Below are 26,164 nucleotides of genomic sequence, written 5' to 3' on the forward strand. Positions count from 1 at the left end.
TCAGCCGTCAAATCCTTGTATCCTCTGTCCTGGTTTCCTCCAATTCCTCCCTCTCGATGCGCATTTGAGGAGAGGATACAAGGACTCTCCAATGAACCTCCACTTCTAATTAGCTTTGAGAGGGAGATGAGGAAACAAGGACAGAGGAAACAAGTAACGGTTAGTAACATCTTCAGAAAAAACAGATGGCTAGCATTTAGTAAAACAGCAATGGAATCTTTCCTAACAGAAGATACATGTCAGAGGTCAAAGGTTAGAGGTCAGGGGTTAGATGTTAGAGGTCAGGGACTAGAGGTTAAAGGTCAGGGGTTAAAGATCGTACCGTGGTAGGCTGCTTCGCGCTGCCCGGGGGATTTCCGTTATCCAATCCCATCTCAGAGAGCGAGCGAGCCAAAGAGCGAAGCTTCTCAGATTGGACAGATGATGACTCACCCATCGCCGTGGCAACACGCATACGCTCCGTGCCGTTCCACGCCTCTGTCAGGGTGACACACACACACACACACACACAAACAGTTGAAGGACAGCCAATATCTGAACTGTTGTTTTTGTTATCCATCCCTGTGTCTCAGTTGGGACCGGAATCCTGCTCTCTCATGCATAGAAACACATCTTTACCATTAGGCCAAGTGGAGAAACCAATGTATTTACCATTAGGCCAATTGGAAATTGCATCTTGGGAAAAGGGTGACCCTGGGTGTTTCTCAAAATGCATACTATCTTGTTTCGAGCATGCAAATTGAAGCATGGAACGGTCGGAGTATGAGTCCAATTCAAAGTAAGCGAAATGGAGCACGGAGGCAAATTTTCAAATGTGTACTTCGTTTTTATACATTTCAAAGCATGCATTGATGCAAACTCCAACTGAAATATTCCCAGGATTGTTTGCAACCACGCAAAAAACGGCCAAAAATGTATTGAAAACAATGCCAGCTAGTTTTGTGCTGAAGCGAGACAACGTGAACTCAGAATGAGAAGTTGCCCATTCACATCTCATATGTTACTATAATAGTTTCTCTTGATATGTTAAGGGTTAGGGTTAACCCTAACCCTAACCCTAACCCTCTTGACATATTGAGAAACACCCAGTGATTTAGAAGTCTCGGGCAGGGCTACCTCATCCTGAGAGCATGAGTCTGACTCACCTCCGCTACACAGTTCTAATTCTATCCACCAAACAGGAAACCAGCTCTAATTCTATCCACCCAACAGGAAACCAGCACTAACTATATCCACCCAACAGGAAACTAGCTCTAACTCTATCCACCCAACAGGAAACCATGCAATTCAGTACTCATCTCGAAAACAAAAGCAATTTAGGTCAAAAGAGTCCACACTAACAAAGGAAATATAAGGTCTAACAGAACAGATAGATGGCAATAAAAACTGGAACATAGAGGCTCAGAATAAATTAGAGGAAAAACAAAAAGATGGAAAAACTTATTCAAGAAAATTCAAGTGAAATATATTATAAAAATAAAGCAAACTGGATGGAATATTGGGGAAAATGCACCAAAATATTTTTTAATCTTCAACATAGAAATGCTACCAAAAAGAATGTACTGAAACTGGTTACAAATAATGGAGTCACCCATGATTCACCAAATGATATTTTGAAGGAGGAAGCAAAGTACTTTAAGCATATGTTTTAATTTCTATCGCCTCCATCTCCTCTACCTGAAGCTAATTGTAGGGATTTTTTTTCTATTGATAATGTAAAATTAACAGCCATACAGAAAGACTAATGTGAAGGTGAAATTACAGAGGAGGAACTTCTGGATGCAATTAAAGACTTTAAGTCCGGGAAAACTCCAGGGTTGGATGGCATAACAGTCGAGGTATACCAAACCTTTTTTGATATACTCAGAGGACTGTTATTAGTATGTTTTAACCATTCCTATGTAAATGGTAGATTATCAGACACTCAAGAAGAAGGTCTGATTTCATTATTCAAGAAACAGGATACAAGTAGGAAATATAAAGATCCAGTCCATTAAAAAAATTGGAGGCCCCTTTACACTTCAGTGTTGTGATGCAAAAATTCTAGCAAAATGTATAGCGCATATAATTAAAAAGGTATTGTCGGACTTTATTCATTCTAATCAGACAGGCTTTTTACATGGACGATACATTGGAGATAATATAAGACAAGTACTGGAAACAATAGAACACTATGAAAAATCTGGGAAACCAGACCTGCTATTCATAGGGTTAGGGTTAGGGTTAGGGTTAGGGTTAGGGTTTGAAAAGGCATTTGATAAAGTACGACTGGAGTTTATTTAAACACACTACTGTTCAAAGTTTGGGGTCACTTAGACATTTCCTTGCTTTCGAAATATATATATTTTTTTTTTCCTCCATTAAAATAACATCAAATTGATCAGAAATACAGTGTAGACATTGTTAATGTTGGAAATGGCTATTGTAGCTGGAAACGGCTGATTTTTAATGGAATATCTACATAGGCGTACAGAGGCCCATTATCAGCAACCATCAGTCCTGTGTTCCAATGGCACATTGTGTTTGCTAATCAAAGTTTATAATTTTAAAAGGCTAATTGAAAACCCTATTGCAATTATGTTAGCACAGCTGAAAACTGTTGTGCTGATTAAAGAAGCAATAAAACTGGCCTTCTTGAGACTAGTTGAGTATCTGGAGCATCAGCAATTGTGGGTTCGATTACAGGCTCAAAATGGCCATAAACAAATAACTTTCTTCTGAAACTCGTCAGTCTATTCTTGTTCTGAGAAACTGAAGATCTCGTACAACGCTGTGTACTACTCCCTTCACAGTACAGCTCAAACTGGCTCTAACCAGAATAGAAAGAGGAGTGGGAGGCCCCGGTGCACAACTGAGCAAGAGGACAAATACATTAGAGTGTCTAGTTTGAGAAACAGGTGCCTCACAGGTCCTCAACTTTACTTGGAGCTAACCCTGCAGATAGCACTACTGGGTGATCTGAAAAGTCATAGGCAATCGATCAATAATATAATAATACTTTTAGCAAAAAATTTTATTTTCAATTTACAATCTGTAGAAACAATGTAAATAGAAGGGTTCAGAACTTTTGTGAAACATCACAGTACAGTTGAGAAATACATGGCAAAAATAAATCTAATATGGATGGTGTTAAGAGATAGATGGCAGGTGTTGAATGGAGCTGAAGGATGGGACTAATAACAACTAACAACAACTAATAACAGCAAGATAACTAATGTAGGGCATGCTGTGTCCATAATAAGTATATAGGTTATAGGTTGAGAGCTTTTGTGAAGGAGCACAGTTGGAGAGATATGGCATATAGAAGCAAGCCGGATGGACATCATGAAAATGATCGGAGAGGTTGAGGGTAGAGGAAGTTCAGTATGTATAAGCTGGAAGTAGAGGCCTAAGCATTGTTGTTCACTAGTTTACTCCAATTAGGGAAGGGGTGGTGGGGTTGGAAAGTAATAAAGGGAAATATATATTTTTAAAGGATATGTATATATATGTATGTATATGTATTTATATATATGTATATATATATATATATATATATATATATGTGGTCCTCTGTAGCTCAGCTGGTAGAGCACGTCGCTTGTAACGCCAAGGTAGTGGGTTCGATCCCCGGGACCACCCATACACAAAAAAGTATGCACACATGACTGTAAGTCACTTTGGATAAAAGCATCTGCTAAATGGCATATTATTGTTATGTATATATATATATATATATTTGCTAGGGAAAAAAAACATGGGGGATTGGAAGTGATGCAGACAATTACATTGATGGAAGTTACAATCTATCTGCAATATTAAAGCTGATCTACCCCCGCCCCAACCTAACCCTAACCCCTAAGAAAATATACAAAATAAACAGGAAAACAGCTCTAACTCACAAAGAAACCAGTTCAAAATCCAGCTGACTCTATCCACCAATCAGCCAGCTTTTAATTCTGTCCAACCAACAGGTAACCAGCTCTGACTCTAACCAACCAACAGGAAACCAGCCAGGTTTAACTCTAACCACCCAACAGGAAACCAGTTGAGCAGCTCTAATCGAATAACACCTGTGATTGCATTATGCCTCTCTCCCATGTCAATATGCCTAGCCTATTGCTGTTTGGGTTAGTTCTTATTATACCATTTCACTGTAGAGCCCAGAGTTCAGCTCAACCAGCCTCAGAGAGCTCCTTTGTCCCACCCCCCATACAAGCGGAGACCGGCTCAATCGGTGCCTCCAGTGATGCTATCTCTTTCATTGTTACCCAACGCTTAGGTTTACCTCCACTGTACTCATATCCTTCCATATCCTTGTCTGTACATAATGCCCTGAATCTTTTCTTCAACGCCCGGAAACCTGCCCCCTTTATTCTATGTACCCAACGCACTAGAAGACCAGTTCTTAAAGCCTTTAGCCGTATCCTTATTCTAGTCCTCCTCTGTTCCTCTGGTGATGTAGAGGTTAACCCAGGCCCTGTAGCCCCCAGTATCACTCCTACCCCCAGGCGCTATCATTTGTTGACTTCTGTAACCATAAAAGCCTTGGTTTCTTGCATGTTAACATCAGACGTCTCCTCCCCAAGTTTGAGTTATTCACTGCGTTAGCACACTCTGCCAACCTTGATGTTCTAGCAGTGTCTGAATCTTGGCTTAGGAAGGCCACAAAAAATTCAGAAATGTCCATTCTGAACTACAACATTTTCCTACTAGATAGAACTGCCAAAGGGGGCGGAGTTGTAATATACTGTAGAGATAGCCTGCAGAGCTCTATCATACTATCCAGGTCTGTGCCCAAACAGTTTGAGCTTCTACTTCTAAAAATCCACCTTTCTAGAAATAAGTCTCTCACTGTTGCCACTTGCTACAGACCCCCCTCAGCCCCCAGTTGTGCCCTGGACACCCTATGTGAATTGCTTGCCCCCATCTATCCTCAGAGTTCGTACTGCTTGGTGACCTAAACTGGGATATGCTTAACACCCCGGTCGTCCTACAATCTAAACTAGATGCCCTCAATCTCACACAAATTATCAAGGAACCTACCCGGTACAACCCTAAATCTGTAAACATGGGTACCCTCATAAATATCATCCTGACTAATTTACCCTCTAAATACACCTCCGCTGTCTTCAACCAGGATCTCAGCGATCACTGCCTCATTGCCTGCGTCCGTAATGGGTACGTGGTCAAACAACCACCCCTCATCACTGTCAAACGCTCCCTAAAACACTTCAGCGAGCAGGCCTTTCTAATTGACCTGGCCCAGGTATCCTGGATGGATATTGACCTCATGCTGTCAGTAGAGGATGCCTGGTTGTTCTTCAAAAGTGCTTTCCTCTCCATCTTAAATAAGCATGCCCCATTCAAAAAATTCAGAACTAAGAACAGATATAGCCCCTGGTTCACCCCAGACTTGACTGCTCTTGACCAGCACAAAAAACATCCTGTGGCGTACTGCATTAGTATCGAACAGCCCCCGCGATATGCAACTTTTCAGGGAAGTCAGGAATCAATATACACAATCAGTTAGGAAAGCAAAGGCTAGCTTTTTCAAACAGAAATTTGCATCCTGTAGCACTAACTCAAAAAAGTTTTGGGACACTGTAAAGTCCATGGAGAATAAGAGCACCTCCTCCCAGCTACCCACTGCACTGAGGCTAGGAAACACTGTCACCACCGATAAATCTACGATAATCGAGAATTTCAAGAAGCGTTTTGCTATGGCTGGCCATGCTTTCCACCTGGCTACCCCTACCCCGGCCACCAACTTGCCCATGCCCCCCCCCCCCGCTTCTCCTTCACCCAAATTCAGATAGCTGATTCCTGAAAGAGCTGCAAAATCTGGACCCCTACAAATCAGCTGGGCTAGACAATCTGGACCCTTTCTTTCTAAAACTAGCCGCCGAAATTGTCGCAACCCCTATTACTAGTCTGTTCAACCTCTCTTTCATAACGTCTGAGATCCCCAGAGATTGGAAAGCTGCCGCGGTCATCCCCCTCTTCAAAGGGGGTGACACTCTAGATCCAAACTGTTACAGACCTATTTCCATCCAGCACTGCCTTTCGAAAGTATTTGAAAGCCAAGTTAACAAACAGATCACCGAGCATTTGAATCCCACCGTACCTTCTCCGCTATGCAATCTGGTTTCGAGCTGGTCATGGGTGCACCTCAGCCACGCTCAAGGTCCTAAATGATACAATAACTGCGATCGATAAAAGACAGCACTGTGCAGCCGTGTTCATCAACCTGGCCAAGGCTTTTGACTCTGTCAATCACCGCATTCTTATTGGCAGACTAAATAGCCTTGGTTTCTCTGTGTATATCAATGATGTCGCTCTTGCTGCTGGTGACTCTCAGATCCACCTCTACGCAGACAACACCATTTTGTATACATCTGGCCCTTCATTGGACACTGTGTTAACAAACCTCCAAATGAGCTTCAATGCCATACAACACTCCTTTCGTGGCCTCCAACTGCTCTTAAACGCTAGTAAAATTAAATGCATGCTCTTCAATCGAATGCTGCTTGCACCCGCTCGCTCGACTAGAATCACTACTCTCGGTGGGTCTGACTTAGAATATGTGGACAACTACAAATACCTAGGTGTCTGGTTAAACCGTAAACTCTCCTTTCAGACTCACATTAAGCATCTCCAATCCAAAGTTAAATCTAGAATCGGCTTCCTATTTCGCAACAAAGCCTCCTCACTCATGCTGCTAAACATGCCCTCGTAAAACTGACTATCCTACCGATCCTTGACTTCGGCGATGTCATTTACAAAATAGCTTCCAACACTCTACTCAGCAAATTGGATGTAGTCTATCACAGTGCCATCTGTTTTGTCACCAAAGCCCCATATAGAATATGCTGACTTAGAATATGTGGACAACTACAAATACCTAGGTGTCTGGTTAGACCGTAAACTTTACTTCCAGACTCACATTAAGCATATCACAGTGCCATCCGTTTTGTCACCAAAGCCCCATATACTACCCATCATTGTGACCTGTACGCTCTCGTTGGCTGGCCCTCACTACATATTCGTCGCCAAACCCACTGGCTCCAGGTCGTCTATAAATCACTTCTAGGCAAATCCCTGACTTAGCTTAGATCATTGGTCACCATAGCAACACCCACCTGTAGTATGCGTTCCAGCAGGTATGTCTCACTGGTCATCCCTAAAGCCAACACCTCCTTTGGCCGCCATTCCTTCCAGTTCTCTGCTGCCAATGACTGGAACGAATTGCAAAAATCTCTGAAGCTGGAGACTCTTATCTCCCTCACTAACTTTAAGCATCAGTTGTCAGAGCAGCTTACCGATCACTGCACCTGTACACAGCCCATCTGTAATTAGCCCACCCAACTACCTCATCCCCATATTGTTATTTACATTGTTTTTTATTTTGCTCATTTGCACCCAGTATCTCTATTTGCACACACACTAAATTGTAATTATTTTGCACTATGACCTTTTTATTGCCTTACCTCCATAGCTTACTACATTTGCACACACTGTATATAGATTTTCTATTGTTTTATTGACTGTACGTTTTGTTTATTCCATATGTAACTCTGTGTTGTTGTTGTTTTTAATCGCACTGCTTTGCTTTATCTTGGCCAGGTCGCAGTTGTAAATGAGAACTTGTTCTCAACTGGCCTTAAAAAACAAAACTCTATCTCTATGCACCCAACAGGAAAGCAGTTCTACATCAAACCACCCAAAAGGTAAGCAGCTCCAAGACTCTCCATCCAACAGGAACCAGCTCTAACTATATCCACCCAACAGGAAACCAGCTCTAAATCTATCCACCCAACAGGAAACCAGCTCTAACTACATCCAACCAACAGGAAACCAGCTCTAACTATATCCACCCAACAGGAAACCAGCCAGCTCTAAATCTATCTATCCAACAGGAAACCAGCTCTAACTCTATCCACCCAACAGGAAACCAGCTCTAATTCTATCCACCCAATAGGAAACCAGCTCTAACTACATCCACCCAACAGGAAACCAGCTCTAATTCTATCCACCCAACAGGAAACCAGCACTAACTATATCCACCCAACAGGAAACCAGCCAGCTCTAACTATATCCAGCCAACAGGAAACCAACCAGCTCTAACTATATCCACCCAACAGGAAACCAACCAGCTCTAACTATATCCATCCAACAGGAAACCAGCTCTAACTCTATCCACCGAACAGGAAACCAGCTCTAACTCTATCCACCCAACAGAAAACCAGCTTTAACTCTATTCGTCCAACAGGAAACCAGCTCTAACTATATCCAACCAACAGGAAACCAGCTCTAACTATATCAACCCAACAGGAAACCAACTCTAACTATATCCACCCAACAGGAAACCAGCCAGCTCTAACTCTATCCACCCAACAGGAAACAAGCTCTAACTATATCCACCCAACAGGAAACCAGCTCTAAATCTATCCACCCAACAGGAAACCAGCTCTAATTCTATCCACCCAACAGGAAACCAGCTCTAACTACATCCACCCAACAGGAAACCAGCTCTAATTCTATCCACCCAACAGGAAACCAGCTCTAACTCTATCCACCCAACAGGAAACCAGCACTAACTATATCCACCCAACAGGAAACCAGCCAGCTCTAACTATATCCACCCAACAGGAAACCAACCAGCTCTAACTATATCCATCCAACAGGAAACCAGCTCTAACTCTATCCACCGAACAGGAAACCAGCTCTAACTCTATCCACCCAACAGAAAACCAGCTTTAACTCTATTCGGTCCAACAGGAAACCAGCTCTAACTATATCCAACCAACAGGAAACCAGCTCTAACTATATCAACCCAACAGGAAACCAACTCTAACTATATCCACCCAACAGGAAACCAGCCAGCTCTAACTCTATCCACCCAACAGGAAACAAGCTCTAACTATATCCACCCAACAGGAAACCAGCTCTAAATCTATCCACCCAACAGGAAACCAGCTCTAAATCTATCCACCCAACAGGAAACCAGCTCTAACTATATCCACCCAACAGGAAACCAGCTCTAACTATATCCACCCAACAGGAAACGAGCTCTAAATCTATCCACCCAACAGGAAACCAGCTCTAACTATATCCACCCAACAGGAAACCAGCCAGCTCTAAATCTATCCACCCAAAAGGAAACCAGCTCTAACTATATCCACCCAACAGGAAACCAGCTCTAAATCTATCCACCCAACAGGAAACCAGCTCTAAATCTATCCAACCAACAGGAAACCAGCTCTAACTCTATTCACCCAACAGGAAACCAGCTCTAACTCTATCCACCCAAAAGGAAACCAGCTCTAACTATATCCACCCAATAGGAAACCAGCTCTAACTATTTCCACCCAACAGGAAACCAGCTCTAACTATATCCACCCAACAGGAAACCAGCTCTAACTATATCCACCCAACAGGAAACCAGCTTTAACTCTATCCACCCAACAGGAAACCAGCTCTAAATCTATCCACCCAACAGGAAACCAGCTCTAAATCTATCCACCCAACAGGAAACCAGCTCTAAATCTATCCACCCAACAGGAAACCAGCTTTAAATCTATCCACCCAACAGGAAACCAGCTCTAACTATATCCACCCAACAGGAAACCAGCCAGCTCTAACTCTATCCACCCAACAGGAAACCAGCTCTAACTCTATCCACCCAACAGGAAACGAGCTCTAAATCTATCCACCCAACAGTAAACCAGCTCTAACTCTATTCACCCAACAGGAAACCAGCTCTAACTCTATTCACCCAACAGGAAACCAGCTCTAACTATATCCACCCAACAGGAAACCAGCTCTAACTCTATCCACCCAACAGGAAACCAGCTCTAACTCTATTCACCCAACAGGAAACCAGCTCTAACTCTATCCACCCAACAGGAATCCAGCTCTAAATCTATCCACCCAACAGGAAACCAGCTCTAACTCTATCCACCCAACAGGAAATCAGCTCTAAATCTATCCACCCAACAGGAAACCAGCTCTAACTCTATTCACCCAACAGGAAACCAGCCAGCTCTAAATCTATCCACCCAAAAGGAAACCAGCTCTAACTATATCCACCCAACAGGAAACCAGCTCTAAATCTATCCACCCAACAGGAAACCAGCTCTAAATCTATCCAACCAACAGGAAACCAGCTCTAACTCTATTCACCCAACAGGAAACCAGCTCTAACTCTATCCACCCAAAAGGAAACCAGCTCTAACTATATCCACCCAATAGGAAACCAGCTCTAACTATTTCCACCCAACAGGAAACCAGCTCTAACTATATCCACCCAACAGGAAACCAGCTCTAACTATATCCACCCAACAGGAAACCAGCTTTAACTCTATCCACCCAACAGAAAACCAGCTTTAACTCTATTCGTCCAACAGGAAACCAGCTCTAACTATATCCAACCAACAGGAAACCAGCTCTAACTATATCAACCCAACAGGAAACCAACTCTAACTATATCCACCCAACAGGAAACCAGCCAGCTCTAACTCTATCCACCCAACAGGAAACAAGCTCTAACTATATCCACCCAACAGGAAACCAGCTCTAAATCTATCCACCCAACAGGAAACCAGCTCTAAATCTATCCACCCAACAGGAAACCAGCTCTAACTATATCCACCCAACAGGAAACCAGCTCTAACTATATCCACCCAACAGGAAACGAGCTCTAAATCTATCCACCCAACAGGAAACCAGCTCTAACTATATCCACCCCCCATACAAGCGGAGACCGGCTCAATCGGTGCCTCCAGTGATGCTATCTCTTTCATTGTTACCCAACGCTTAGGTTTACCTCCACTGTACTCATATCCTTCCATATCCTTGTCTGTACATAATGCCCTGAATCTTTTCTTCAACGCCCGGAAACCTGCCCCCTTTATTCTATGTACCCAACGCACTAGAAGACCAGTTCTTAAAGCCTTTAGCCGTATCCTTATTCTAGTCCTCCTCTGTTCCTCTGGTGATGTAGAGGTTAACCCAGGCCCTGTAGCCCCCAGTATCACTCCTACCCCCCAGGCGCTATCATTTGTTGACTTCTGTAACCATAAAAGCCTTGGTTTCTTGCATGTTAACATCAGACGTCTCCTCCCCAAGTTTGAGTTATTCACTGCGTTAGCACACTCTGCCAACCTTGATGTTCTAGCAGTGTCTGAATCTTGGCTTAGGAAGGCCACAAAAAATTCAGAAATGTCCATTCTGAACTACAACATTTTCCTACTAGATAGAACTGCCAAAGGGGGCGGAGTTGTAATATACTGTAGAGATAGCCTGCAGAGCTCTATCATACTATCCAGGTCTGTGCCCAAACAGTTTGAGCTTCTACTTCTAAAAATCCACCTTTCTAGAAATAAGTCTCTCACTGTTGCCACTTGCTACAGACCCCCCTCAGCCCCCAGTTGTGCCCTGGACACCCTATGTGAATTGCTTGCCCCCATCTATCCTCAGAGTTCGTACTGCTTGGTGACCTAAACTGGGATATGCTTAACACCCCGGTCGTCCTACAATCTAAACTAGATGCCCTCAATCTCACACAAATTATCAAGGAACCTACCCGGTACAACCCTAAATCTGTAAACATGGGTACCCTCATAAATATCATCCTGACTAATTTACCCTCTAAATACACCTCCGCTGTCTTCAACCAGGATCTCAGCGATCACTGCCTCATTGCCTGCGTCCGTAATGGGTACGTGGTCAAACAACCACCCCTCATCACTGTCAAACGCTCCCTAAAACACTTCAGCGAGCAGGCCTTTCTAATTGACCTGGCCCAGGTATCCTGGATGGATATTGACCTCATGCTGTCAGTAGAGGATGCCTGGTTGTTCTTCAAAAGTGCTTTCCTCTCCATCTTAAATAAGCATGCCCCATTCAAAAAATTCAGAACTAAGAACAGATATAGCCCCTGGTTCACCCCAGACTTGACTGCTCTTGACCAGCACAAAAACATCCTGTGGCGTACTGCATTAGTATCGAACAGCCCCCGCGATATGCAACTTTTCAGGGAAGTCAGGAATCAATATACACAATCAGTTAGGAAAGCAAAGGCTAGCTTTTTCAAACAGAAATTTGCATCCTGTAGCACTAACTCAAAAAAGTTTTGGGACACTGTAAAGTCCATGGAGAATAAGAGCACCTCCTCCCAGCTACCCACTGCACTGAGGCTAGGAAACACTGTCACCACCGATAAATCTACGATAATCGAGAATTTCAAGAAGCGTTTTGCTATGGCTGGCCATGCTTTCCACCTGGCTACCCCTACCCCGGCCCCCAACTTGCCCCTGCCCCCCCCCCCCCCCCCCGCTTCTCCTTCACCCAAATTCAGATAGCTGATTCCTGAAAGAGCTGCAAAATCTGGACCCCTACAAATCAGCTGGGCTAGACAATCTGGACCCTTTCTTTCTAAAACTAGCCGCCGAAATTGTCGCAACCCCTATTACTAGTCTGTTCAACCTCTCTTTCATAACGTCTGAGATCCCCAGAGATTGGAAAGCTGCCGCGGTCATCCCCCTCTTCAAAGGGGGTGACACTCTAGATCCAAACTGTTACAGACCTATTTCCATCCAGCACTGCCTTTCGAAAGTATTTGAAAGCCAAGTTAACAAACAGATCACCGAGCATTTCGAATCCCACCGTACCTTCTCCGCTATGCAATCTGGTTTCCGAGCTGGTCATGGGTGCACCTCAGCCACGCTCAAGGTCCTAAATGATACAATAACTGCGATCGATAAAAGACAGCACTGTGCAGCCGTGTTCATCAACCTGGCCAAGGCTTTTGACTCTGTCAATCACCGCATTCTTATTGGCAGACTAAATAGCCTTGGTTTCTCTGTGTATATCAATGATGTCGCTCTTGCTGCTGGTGACTCTCAGATCCACCTCTACGCAGACAACACCATTTTGTATACATCTGGCCCTTCATTGGACACTGTGTTAACAAACCTCCAAATGAGCTTCAATGCCATACAACACTCCTTTCGTGGCCTCCAACTGCTCTTAAACGCTAGTAAAATTAAATGCATGCTCTTCAATCGAATGCTGCTTGCACCCGCCGCTCGACTAGAATCACTACTCTCGGTGGGTCTGACTTAGAATATGTGGACAACTACAAATACCTAGGTGTCTGGTTAAACCGTAAACTCTCCTTTCAGACTCACATTAAGCATCTCCAATCCAAAGTTAAATCTAGAATCGGCTTCCTATTTCGCAACAAAGCCTCCTCACTCATGCTGCTAAACATGCCCTCGTAAAACTGACTATCCTACCGATCCTTGACTTCGGCGATGTCATTTACAAAATAGCTTCCAACACTCTACTCAGCAAATTGGATGTAGTCTATCACAGTGCCATCTGTTTTGTCACCAAAGCCCCATATAGAATATGCTGACTTAGAATATGTGGACAACTACAAATACCTAGGTGTCTGGTTAGACCGTAAACTTTACTTCCAGACTCACATTAAGCATATCACAGTGCCATCCGTTTTGTCACCAAAGCCCCATATACTACCCATCATTGTGACCTGTACGCTCTCGTTGGCTGGCCCTCACTACATATTCGTCGCCAAACCCACTGGCTCCAGGTCGTCTATAAATCACTTCTAGGCAAATCCCTGACTTAGCTTAGATCATTGGTCACCATAGCAACACCCACCTGTAGTATGCGTTCCAGCAGGTATGTCTCACTGGTCATCCCTAAAGCCAACACCTCCTTTGGCCGCCATTCCTTCCAGTTCTCTGCTGCCAATGACTGGAACGAATTGCAAAAATCTCTGAAGCTGGAGACTCTTATCTCCCTCACTAACTTTAAGCATCAGTTGTCAGAGCAGCTTACCGATCACTGCACCTGTACACAGCCCATCTGTAATTAGCCCACCCAACTACCTCATCCCCATATTGTTATTTACATTGTTTTTTATTTTGCTCATTTGCACCCAGTATCTCTATTTGCACACACACTAAATTGTAATTATTTTGCACTATGACCTTTTTATTGCCTTACCTCCATAGCTTACTACATTTGCACACACTGTATATAGATTTTCTATTGTTTTATTGACTGTACGTTTTGTTTATTCCATATGTAACTCTGTGTTGTTGTTGTTTTTAATCGCACTGCTTTGCTTTATCTTGGCCAGGTCGCAGTTGTAAATGAGAACTTGTTCTCAACTGGCCTTAAAAAACAAAACTCTATCTCTATGCACCCAACAGGAAAGCAGTTCTACATCAAACCACCCAAAAGGTAAGCAGCTCCAAGACTCTCCATCCAACAGGAACCAGCTCTAACTATATCCACCCAACAGGAAACCAGCTCTAAATCTATCCACCCAACAGGAAACCAGCTCTAACTACATCCAACCAACAGGAAACCAGCTCTAACTATATCCACCCAACAGGAAACCAGCCAGCTCTAAATCTATCTATCCAACAGGAAACCAGCTCTAACTCTATCCACCCAACAGGAAACCAGCTCTAATTCTATCCACCCAACAGGAAACCAGCTCTAACTACATCCACCCAACAGGAAACCAGCTCTAATTCTATCCACCCAACAGGAAACCAGCACTAACTATATCCACCCAACAGGAAACCAGCCAGCTCTAACTATATCCAGCCAACAGGAAACCAACCAGCTCTAACTATATCCACCCAACAGGAAACCAACCAGCTCTAACTATATCCATCCAACAGGAAACCAGCTCTAACTCTATCCACCGAACAGGAAACCAGCTCTAACTCTATCCACCCAACAGAAAACCAGCTTTAACTCTATTCGTCCAACAGGAAACCAGCTCTAACTATATCCAACCAACAGGAAACCAGCTCTAACTATATCAACCCAACAGGAAACCAACTCTAACTATATCCACCCAACAGGAAACCAGCCAGCTCTAACTCTATCCACCCAACAGGAAACAAGCTCTAACTATATCCACCCAACAGGAAACCAGCTCTAAATCTATCCACCCAACAGGAAACCAGCTCTAATTCTATCCACCCAACAGGAAACCAGCTCTAACTACATCCACCCAACAGGAAACCAGCTCTAATTCTATCCACCCAACAGGAAACCAGCTCTAACTCTATCCACCCAACAGGAAACCAGCACTAACTATATCCACCCAACAGGAAACCAGCCAGCTCTAACTATATCCACCCAACAGGAAACCAACCAGCTCTAACTATATCCATCCAACAGGAAACCAGCTCTAACTCTATCCACCGAACAGGAAACCAGCTCTAACTCTATCCACCCAACAGAAAACCAGCTTTAACTCTATTCGTCCAACAGGAAACCAGCTCTAACTATATCCAACCAACAGGAAACCAGCTCTAACTATATCAACCCAACAGGAAACCAACTCTAACTATATCCACCCAACAGGAAACCAGCCAGCTCTAACTCTATCCACCCAACAGGAAACAAGCTCTAACTATATCCACCCAACAGGAAACCAGCTCTAAATCTATCCATCCAACAGGAAACCAGCTCTAAATCTATCCACCCAACAGGAAACCAGCTCTAACTATATCCACCCAACAGGAAACCAGCTCTAACTATATCCACCCAACAGGAAACGAGCTCTAAATCTATCCACCCAACAGGAAACCAGCTCTAACTATATCCACCCAACAGGAAACCAGCCAGCTCTAAATCTATCCACCCAAAAGGAAACCAGCTCTAACTATATCCACCCAACAGGAAACCAGCTCTAAATCTATCCACCCAACAGGAAACCAGCTCTAAATCTATCCAACCAACAGGAAACCAGCTCTAACTCTATTCACCCAACAGGAAACCAGCTCTAACTCTATCCACCCAAAAGGAAACCAGCTCTAACTATATCCACCCAACAGGAAACCAGCTCTAACTATTTCCACCCAACAGGAAACCAGCTCTAACTATATCCACCCAACAGGAAACCAGCTCCAACTATATCCACCCAACAGGAAACCAGCTTTAACTCTATCCACCCAACAGGAAACCAGCTCTAAATCTATCCACCCAACAGGAAACCAGCTCTAAATCTATCCACCCAACAGGAAACCAGCTCTAAATCTATCCACCCAACAGGAAACCAGCTTTAAATCTATCCACCCAACAGGAAACCAGCTCTAACTATATCCACCCAACAGGAAACCAGCCAGCTCTAACTCTATCCACCCAACAGGAAACCAGCTCTAACTCTATCCACCCAACAGGAAACGAGCTCTAAATCTATCCACCCAACAGTAAACCAGCTCTAACTCTATTCACCCAACAGGAAACCAGCTCTAACTCTATTCACCCAACAGGAAACCAGCTCTAACTATATCCACCCAACAGGAAACCAGCTCTAACTCTATCCACCCAACAGGAAACCAGCTCTAACTCTATTCACCCAACAGGAAACCAGCTCTAACTCTATCCACCCAACAGGAATCCAGCTCTAAATCTATCCACCCAACAGGAAACCAGCTCTAACTCTTTCCACCCAACAGGAAATCAGCTCTAAATCTATCCACCCAACAGGAAACCAGCTCTAACTCTATTCACCCAACAGGAAACCAGCCAGCTCTAAATCTATCCACCCAAAAGGAAACCAGCTCTAACTATATCCACCCAACAGGAAACCAGCTCTAAATCTATCCACCCAACAGGAAACCAGCTCTAAATCTATCCAACCAACAGGAAACCAGCTCTAACTCTATTCACCCAACAGGAAACCAGCTCTAACTCTATCCACCCAAAAGGAAACCAGCTCTAACTATATCCACCCAATAGGAAACCAGCTCTAACTATTTCCACCCAACAGGAAACCAGCTCTAACTATATCCACCCAACAGGAAACCAGCTCTAACTATATCCACCCCAAAAGGAAACCAGCTTTAACTCTATCCACCCAACAGAAAACCAGCTTTAACTCTATTCGTCCAACAGGAAACCAGCTCTAACTATATCCAACCAACAGGAAACCAGCTCTAACTATATCAACCCAACAGGAAACCAACTCTAACTATATCCACCCAACAGGAAACCAGCCAGCTCTAACTCTATCCACCCAACAGGAAACAAGCTCTAACTATATCCACCCAACAGGAAACCAGCTCTAAATCTATCCACCCAACAGGAAACCAGCTCTAAATCTATCCACCCAACAGGAAACCAGCTCTAACTATATCCACCCAACAGGAAACCAGCTCTAACTATATCCACCCAACAGGAAACGAGCTCTAAATCTATCCACCCAACAGGAAACCAGCTCTAACTATATCCACCCAACAGGAAACCAGCCAGCTCTAAATCTATCCACCCAAAAGGAAACCAGCTCTAACTATATCCACCCAACAGGAAACCAGCTCTAAATCTATCCACCCAACAGGAAACCAGCTCTAAATCTATCCAACCAACAGGAAACCAGCTCTAACTCTATTCACCCAACAGGAAACCAGCTCTAACTCTATCCACCCAAAAGGAAACCAGCTCTAACTATATCCACCCAATAGGAAACCAGCTCTAACTATTTCCACCCAACAGGAAACCAGCTCTAAATCTATCCACCCAACAGGAAACCAGCTCTAAATCTATCCACCCAACAGGAAACCAGCTCTAAATCTATCCACCCAACAGGAAACCAGCTTTAAATCTATCCACCCAACAGGAAACCAGCTCTAACTATATCCATCCAACAGGAAACCAGCCAGCTCTAACTCTATCCACCCAACAGGAAACCAGCTCTAACTCTATCCACCCAACAGGAAACGAGCTCTAAATCTATCCACCCAACAGTAAACCAGCTCTAACTCTATTCACCCAACAGGAAACCAGCTCTAACTCTATTCACCCAACAGGAAACCAGCTCTAACTATATCCACCCAACAGGAAACCAGCTCTAACTCTATCCACCCAACAGGGAAACCAGCTCTAACTCTATTCACCCAACAGGAAACCAGCTCTAACTCTATCCACCCAACAGGAATCCAGCTCTAAATCTATCCACCCAACAGGAAACCAGCTCTAACTCTATCCACCCAACAGGAAATCAGCTCTAAATCTATCCACCCAACAGGAAACCAGCTCTAACTCTATTCACCCAACAGGAAACCAGCTCTAACTCTATCCACCCAAAAGGAAACCAGCTCTAACTATATCCACCCAATAGGAAACCAGCTCTAACTATATCCACCCAACAGGAAACCAGCTCTAACTATATCCACCCAACAGGAAACCAGCTCTAACTATATCCACCCAACAGGAAACCAGCTTTAACTCTATCCACCCAACAGGAAACCAGCTCTAAATCTATCCACCCAACATGAAACCAGCTCTAAATCTATCCACCCAACAGGAAACCAGCTCTAAATCTATCCACCCAACAGGAAACCAGCTCTAACTATATCCACCAGACAGGAAACCAGCTCTAAATCTATCCACCCAACAGGAAACCAGCTCTAAATCTATCCACCCAACAGGAAACCAGCTCTAAATATATCCACCCAACAGGAAACCAGCTCTAACTCTATCCACCCAACAGGAAACCAGCTCTAAATCTATCCACCCAACAGGAAACCAGCTCTAAATCTATCCACCCAACAGGAAACCAGCTCTAACTATATCCACCCAACAGGAAACCAGCTCTAAATCTATCCACCCAACAGAAAACCAGCTCTAACTATATCCACCCAACAGGAAACCAGCTCTAACTATATCCACCCAACAGGAAACCAGCTCTAACTCTATCCACCCAACAGGAAACCAGCTCTAACTATATCCACCCAACAGGAAACCAGCTCTAACTCTATCCACCCAACAGGAAACCAGCTCTAACTCTATCCACCCAACAGGAAACCAGCTCTAACTCTATCCACCCAACAGGAAACCAGCTCTAACTATATCCACCAAACAGGAAACCAGCTCTAACTCTATCCACCCAACAGGAAACCAGCTCTAACTCTATTCACCCAACAGGAAACCAGCTCTAACTATATCCACCCAACAGGAAACCAGCTCTAACTCTATTCACCCAACAGGAAACCAGCTCTAACTATATCCACCCAACAGGAAACCAGCTCTAACTCTATCCACCCAACAGGAAACCAGCTCTAACTCTATTCACCCAACAGGAAACCAGCTCTAACTCTATCCACCCAACAGGAAACCAGCTCTAACTCTATTCACCCAACAGGAAACCAGCTCTAACTCTATCCACCCAACAGGAAACCAGCTCTAACTCTATTCACCCAACAGGAAACCAGCTCTAACTCTATCCACCCAACAGGAAACCAGCTCTAACTATATCCACCCAATAGGAAACCAGCTCTAACTATATCCACCCAACAGGAAACCATCTCTAACTATATCCACCCAACAGGAAACCAGCTCTAACTCTATCCACCCAACAGGAAACCAGCTCTAACTCTATCCACCCAACAGGAAACCAGCTCTAAATCTATCCACCCAACAGGAAACCAGCTCTAACTCTATCCACCCAACAGGAAACCAGCTCTAAATCTATCCACCCAACAGGAAACCAACCAGCTCTAAATCTATCCACCCAACAGGAAACCAGCTCTAAATCTATCCACCCAACAGGAAACCAGCTCTAAATCTATCCACCCAATAGGAAACCAGCTCTAAATCTATCCACCCAACAGGAAACCAGCTCTAACTATATTCACCCAACAGGAAACCAGCTCTAACTATATCCACCCAACAGGAAACCAGCTCTAACTGTATCCACCCAACAGGAAACCAGCTCTAACTATATCCACCCAACAGGAAACCAGCTCTAAATCTATCCACCCAACAGGAAACCAGCTCTAACTATATCCACCCAACAGGAAACCAGCTCTAACTATATCCACCCAACAGGAAACCAGCTCTAACTCTATCCACCCAACAGGAAACCAGCTCTAAATCTATCCACCCAACAGGAAACCAGCTCTAACTATATCCACCCAATAGGAAACCAGCTCTAACTATATCCACCCAACAGGAAACCATCTCTAACTATATCCACCCAATAGGAAACCATCTCTAACTATATCCACCCAACAGGAAACCAGCTCTAAATCTATCCACCCAACAGGAAACCAGCTCTAACTCTATCCACCCAACAGGAAACCAGCTCTAAATCTATCCACCCAACAGGAAACCAGCTCTAACTCTATCCACCCAACAGGAAACCAGCTCTAAATCTATCCACCCAACAGGAAACCAGCTCTAACTATATCCACCCAACAGGAAACCAACCAGCTCTAACTCTATCCACCCAACAGGAAACCAGCTCTAAATCTATCCACCCAACAGGAAACCATCTCTAACTATATCCACCCAACAGGAAACCAACTCTAACTATATCCACCCAACAGGAAACCAGCTCTAACTATATCCACCCAACAGGAAACCAACCAGCTCTAACTCTATCCACCCAACAGGAAACCAGCTCTAACTCTATCCACCCAACAGGAAACCAGCTCTAACTCTATCCACCCAACAGGAAACCAACCAGCTCTAACTAAATCCACCCAACAGGAAACCAGCTCTAACTCTATCCACCCAACAGGAAACCAGCTCAAACTCTATCCACCCAACAGGAAACCAACCAGCTCTAACTCTATCCACCCAACAGGAAACCAGCTCTAACTTTTTCCACCCAACAGGAAACCAGCCAGCTCTAATTCTATCCACCCAATAGGGAACCAGCTCTAACTATATCCACCCAACCGGAACACACACACTCTGTGAACACACATATCCTCTTAACTAAGGTTTGAGATGGGTCAAAAAACAGCAAATAGTAGAGATGGGTCAAAAAACAGCAAATAGTAAAAATGGGTCAACAAACAGCAAATAGTAGAGATGGGTCAACAAACAGCAAATAGTAGAGATGGGTCAAAAAACAGCAAATAGTAGAGATGGGTCAACAAACAGCAAATAGTAGAGATGGGTCAACAAACAGCAAATAGTAGAGATGGGTCAACAAACAGCAAATAGTAGAGATGGGTCAACAAACAGCAAATAGTAGAGATGGGTCAACAAACAGCAAATAGTAGAGATGGGTCAACAAACAGCAAATAGTAGAGATGGGTCAACAAACAGCAAATAGTAGAGATGGGTCAACAAACAGCAAATAGTAGAGATGGGTCAACAAACAGCAAATAGTAGAGATGGGTCAACAAACAGCAAATAGTAGAGATGGGTCAACAAACAGCAAATAGTAGAGATGGGTCAACAAACAGCAAATAGTAGAGATGGGTCAACAAACAGCAAATAGTAAAATGTGTTTAGAGTTGCTGTGTGTGGATTAGTGTGGGTGTGTGCTTGTGTGTGTGCGTGTGTGTGTGTGTGTTTTTGTGCGTTATAACCTATAAGCGTCTTTACCCTCTGCCTCAGGGGAAGTTAACTAATTGTCACAGCAGGAGTTTTTAACTCTTTACAAAACACATGCACGGACAACCACACACACGTACACAAATGCACACGCACACCCAGACATGTCGTCACACAGCAGAGCAGAGGTTGTGTCCTTGTATTAGAGGGGCAGAGAGCAGCAGTCTCTTGGAATAAAGAAGATTAACTCACACAGAGAGGGAACCCTGCTCATGGTCAATAATATTAACTCACACACATCCTGTTGCTATTAACAGAGAGGGAACCCTGCTCATGGTCAATAATATTAACTCACACACATCCTGTTGCTATTAACAGAGAGGGAACCCTGCTCATGGTCAATAATATTAACTCACACACATCCTGTTGCTATTAACAGAGAGGGAACCCTGCTCATGGTCAATAATAGTTACAGTAATCTGTGACAGCAGCCATGAGTCCAGGACTCTAGAATATTCTAGATCAACACCTGAAAGACACTAAGGCATAGATTCAATCAGAGCAAGCATTAACCGGTGATAGCAGACACCTGCATAGCGGATGTTTTGGGGCCTGCGTTGGAGCTGTGAAATCGGTGAGGAGCTGCTCTTGCAATTATTGTCAAGCCACATCCATTCCACTCCTGTTAGAAGTTCAGAATGAGAAAGTGTAGGCTATCTAGAAATAATTACACTCAAATTGAAAATCATTCAACTAAATAATGAGGATTTCTATCAGCCTAATGGAGGTGTAGATTACATCAAACATTCCAGTGCTAAAACTTGTCAACAAGGCTGCATGGGATTTCTGTCAATGTGACTCTGTGCAGCCAATGGCAATGTTGTGTTAAGTATAATGCTGGGAGCCACTTGTGGATTTGACAGCTCTAACACTGCCATAACCACCGCTATGCGGATGTTGACTAAAGCGGATCTGATTGGATAGAGGCCTAATACTACTAACCTTGATGTTGTATAAAGGTGTTTAACGGAGCAGTATTGTGCTCTAGCTAACCCTGTGTCCCTGTACTCTAGCTAACCCTGTGTCCCTGTGCTCTAGCTAACCCCGTGTCCCTGTGCTCTAGCTAACCCTGTGTCCCTGTGCTCTAGCTAACCCTGTGTCCCTGTGCTCTAGCTAACCCTGTGTCCCTGTGCTCTAGCTAACCCTGTGTCCCTGTGCTCTAGCTAACCCTGTGTCCCTGTAGGGTCTGGATGTTTCCAGACATATATCTATTAATACAGCTTTAATTAAAAACACCACCATAACAGGTGTCTTGGTCACCACGGTAACAGGTCTGAGTCTACATGCCGGCAGATGGTGGGATCAGCAACCCGCTGCACCTGGCCTCTCTCACCAAGTCTCACCTCCCTCTCCTTCTCTCTCTTCCTTGCCCTCTCCCTGCCCTCCCCGTCCCGTCACTAACACTAACCCTCACCCAGCCCCGAAGGATTTAAACAACTACAGCCAGAACACACCCAAAGTAACAGTCTCCATTCCCTTCTTCATCTAAAGTGAGGGTTAGGGTTAGAGGGTGCGATAGAGGAGAGGGGAAAGGCACATGGAGGCGTACTCACCGGAGCGCAAGGAGGACTTGTTCATGGCGATGGTGACGCAGAGAGCAGAGCATGAGGCGAAATGAGATGGACGACAATCTGCTCGCTCCCGTCAGATGGCTTAACGAGGCGCGGTCTGGAGGCTAATTCCCCTGGGGGGGATTAGGAGTAGACTGGACACACAGACTACCCCTACACACTACACACTACCCCCTACACACTTATGCTACCCCTACACATGTATACTACACAATACACACTACCCCCTACACACTTATACTACACACTACATACTTTTCCCTGCCCTACCCACACTTCCCCTCCCCCTACACACTGCAGTCACACTGGGATAAATTAGTGTGCCAATCAGGGTTTCAAATGTGTGGCAAGAAGCATCAGAGGAGTTGACTATGGGTCTGAAAGCCAACCATTTTTGTTCCTGGGACAGAGCACCAAGACTGTCAAAAAAATTATAGTTGATTCAACATACAATTGTAAGGCAACCAGCTGCAAACAGATTTTGAGTTTGCTCAACAAAATGGCATTAAAGTTTATTCAAACTACAATTATAAGGCAACCAGCTGCAAACGGATTGTGAGTTTGCTCAACGTTTCGGCATATAGCTAAACCAACATACATTCTCATGTTGAACTGTATGTTCACTCAGAAGTTTAGGTTGAGTGAACATACAATTCAACTTGAGAATGTATTCTACCTTATTTGCGTATTTCCCAGAGTAAAATGTAACTCTTTTTGACAATATTTGTCATAAGGCCTGCTCTGAGGGTCTAGTTACACCCTAACGCAGTGGTCTGAAACTCCTGGTTTACAGGCCACATCAAGCCTACAACTCCTGGTTTACAGGCCACATCAAGCCTACAACTCCTGGTTTACAGGCCACATCTAGCCTACAACTCCTGGTTTACAGGCCACATCTAGCCTACAACTCCTAGTTTACAGGCCACATCAAGCCTACAACTCCTGGTTTACAGGCCACATCTAGCCTACAACTCCTGGTTTACAGGCCACATCTAGCCTACAACTCCTAGTTTACAGGCCACATCAAGCCTACAACTCCTGGTTTACAGGCCACATCTAGCCTACAACTCCTGGTTTACAGGCCACATCTAGCCTACAACTCCTGGTTTACAGGCCACATCTAGCCTACAACTCCTAGTTTACAGGCCACATCAAGCCTACAACTCCTAGTTTACAGGCCACATCTAGCCTACAACTCCTGGTTTACAGGCCACATCTAGCCTACAACTCCTGGTTTACAGGCCACATCAAGACTACAACTCCTGGTTTACAGGCCACATCAAGCCTACAACTCCTGGTTTACAGGCCACATCTAGCCTACAACTCCTGGTTTACAGGCCACATCAAGCCTACAACTCCTGGTTTACAGGCCACATCAAGCCTACAACTCCTGGTTTACAGGCCACATCAAGCCTACAAGTCACATTATGCTGGAATTCAGCCAGAATGAGGATATCCAACAATTTGAACTTTTAAGGCCAGGCACCACAGGCTGAAATTAAATTTTTGCATCTACCTATCAATTTTGGTGGTAGCTCAATTGGTAGAGCATGGCGCTTGTAACGCCAGGGTAGTGGGTTCGATCCCCGGGACCACCCATACGTAAAAATGTATGCACACATGACTGTAAGTCGCTTTGGATAAAAGCGTCTGCTAAATGGCATATTATTATTATTATTATTATATTATAATTTTGAGATTTGTTGATATTTTGGTCCATTAATATGAGTATTTTCAAAACGTAAACATACAATTATAATTTATATTTTCTTTAGTTTATCATACTACCGTCATCAACATTTTAATGAATTGTAACCAGTTTAAATTGGACATACATCAATAATTGTAAAGCTCACTACATTAAATTACACAATTTAAAAGCCCATTTCATAGAGAATGTTACATTTACATTTTACATTTTAGTCATTTAGCAGACGCTCTTATCCAGAGCGACTTACAGTTAGTGAATACATATTTTTATTTTATTTTTTACTGGCCCCCTGTGGGAACAAACTGGACTATATTTAGTAACTTACTTTGAAGAGATGGTGATTGGGTCTATGTAGGCGTTTGGTAGTCTAAATTCAGTGTACTTGTTCTTTAACTGCCATTGATTTGCGCTATATGCAAATATTTAATGAGATCTCGCTTAATTTGCATATTTAATCAAACATTTCGGAATAATTGGAATATAAAAAAGTATTATATTTGTCTACATTCAACTGGCAAAGTAGATTGTGATATGATTAAGAAAATAAAAAGACCTATGAGGGTGTAGTGCCTGTCCTTAATCACCCGATGGCTGGGAGATTAGGGAGATTGGTTATTGAGACTAACAAATCATATCAACTGGAACAGCCATCTCAGTAACGGGTGCAAAAAGTCCAACTACTAACAGATTGTATTAATTTAGAAAAATGTATGCCATTCATGTTTATGTAGCATAAGATTTATCAACCAATAAATGTACATGCAAAAACACAGGTATTGAAACAAACAATTCTGCAATAGAGCAGGTATATGCTGGGAAATATATTAATGTTGGGTGTGGTTTTGAGCAAACATACATTTGTAATTTACTCAACAAGCTTGTTCAAATTGAGCTCACTTCAAGCAGCGTTTGTTGATCTAATGTATAATTGTAAGGCAACCAGCTGCAATAAGATTATGAGTTTGTTCAACATTTGGGCATATAGCTGAACCAACATACAGTCTTGCCTTCCAAAGGCAAACATGAATTTGTAATTTTACTCGAAAAGCTTTTTCAAATTCAGCTAACTTCGAGCAGAGTTTGTTGAATAAACCAAACTTTAACACATTAGCAAAATGTCTTGTCCTTCTGAAGTCCACTCAACTCACAGAATAAAGCAGTTGGTGAAGTTGTCTTTTCTACAGTGACCCTAAAGTGAGAAAATAACTATTGTTCAACCGTTGAGAATAAAGTTGCATGATGATACATTAGGGTTAATCTTACACGTATTTGTAAGTGCATTTATAAACAGTAAATAACTGGAGGTAAATATTGGCTCCCTAGTTGGCAAGCTGACAAGCTATCGCACTATTTTGACCAATGCGTTCTAACCGTTTATTAATGGTTTATAGACCATAGAAAAGTTGTGTGTTCGCAGCAGAAAGTGGTTTGTTTACATGAAAGTGGAAACAATCACATGCCACTTCAAATGCAGCTTGTGAAAGTTAAAAAACAT

General features: G+C 43.6%; 1 protein-coding gene across 1 annotated transcript in view; it reads right to left on the reverse strand.

Annotated features, from left to right (window-relative positions):
* The window catches only part of LOC121555626 (anoctamin-1-like), a 252,274-nt gene extending 229,267 nt beyond the window's left edge, over window positions 1-23,007 (reverse strand). Inside the window, exons 1-2 of the mRNA XM_045215172.1 lie at window positions 22,941-23,007; window positions 323-477 (exon numbers count right to left, since the gene is read on the reverse strand). Coding sequence (XP_045071107.1) covers window positions 323-477; window positions 22,941-22,965 — 180 coding nt within the window. The 5' untranslated portion in view covers window positions 22,966-23,007. The remainder of the gene's footprint in view (window positions 1-322; window positions 478-22,940) is intronic.
* Between the last annotated feature and the right edge of the window lie 3,157 nt (window positions 23,008-26,164).

This window comes from Coregonus clupeaformis, unplaced genomic scaffold (assembly GCF_020615455.1).
Source record: "Coregonus clupeaformis isolate EN_2021a unplaced genomic scaffold, ASM2061545v1 scaf0384, whole genome shotgun sequence".
Classification (NCBI taxonomy): domain Eukaryota; kingdom Metazoa; phylum Chordata; class Actinopteri; order Salmoniformes; family Salmonidae; genus Coregonus; species Coregonus clupeaformis.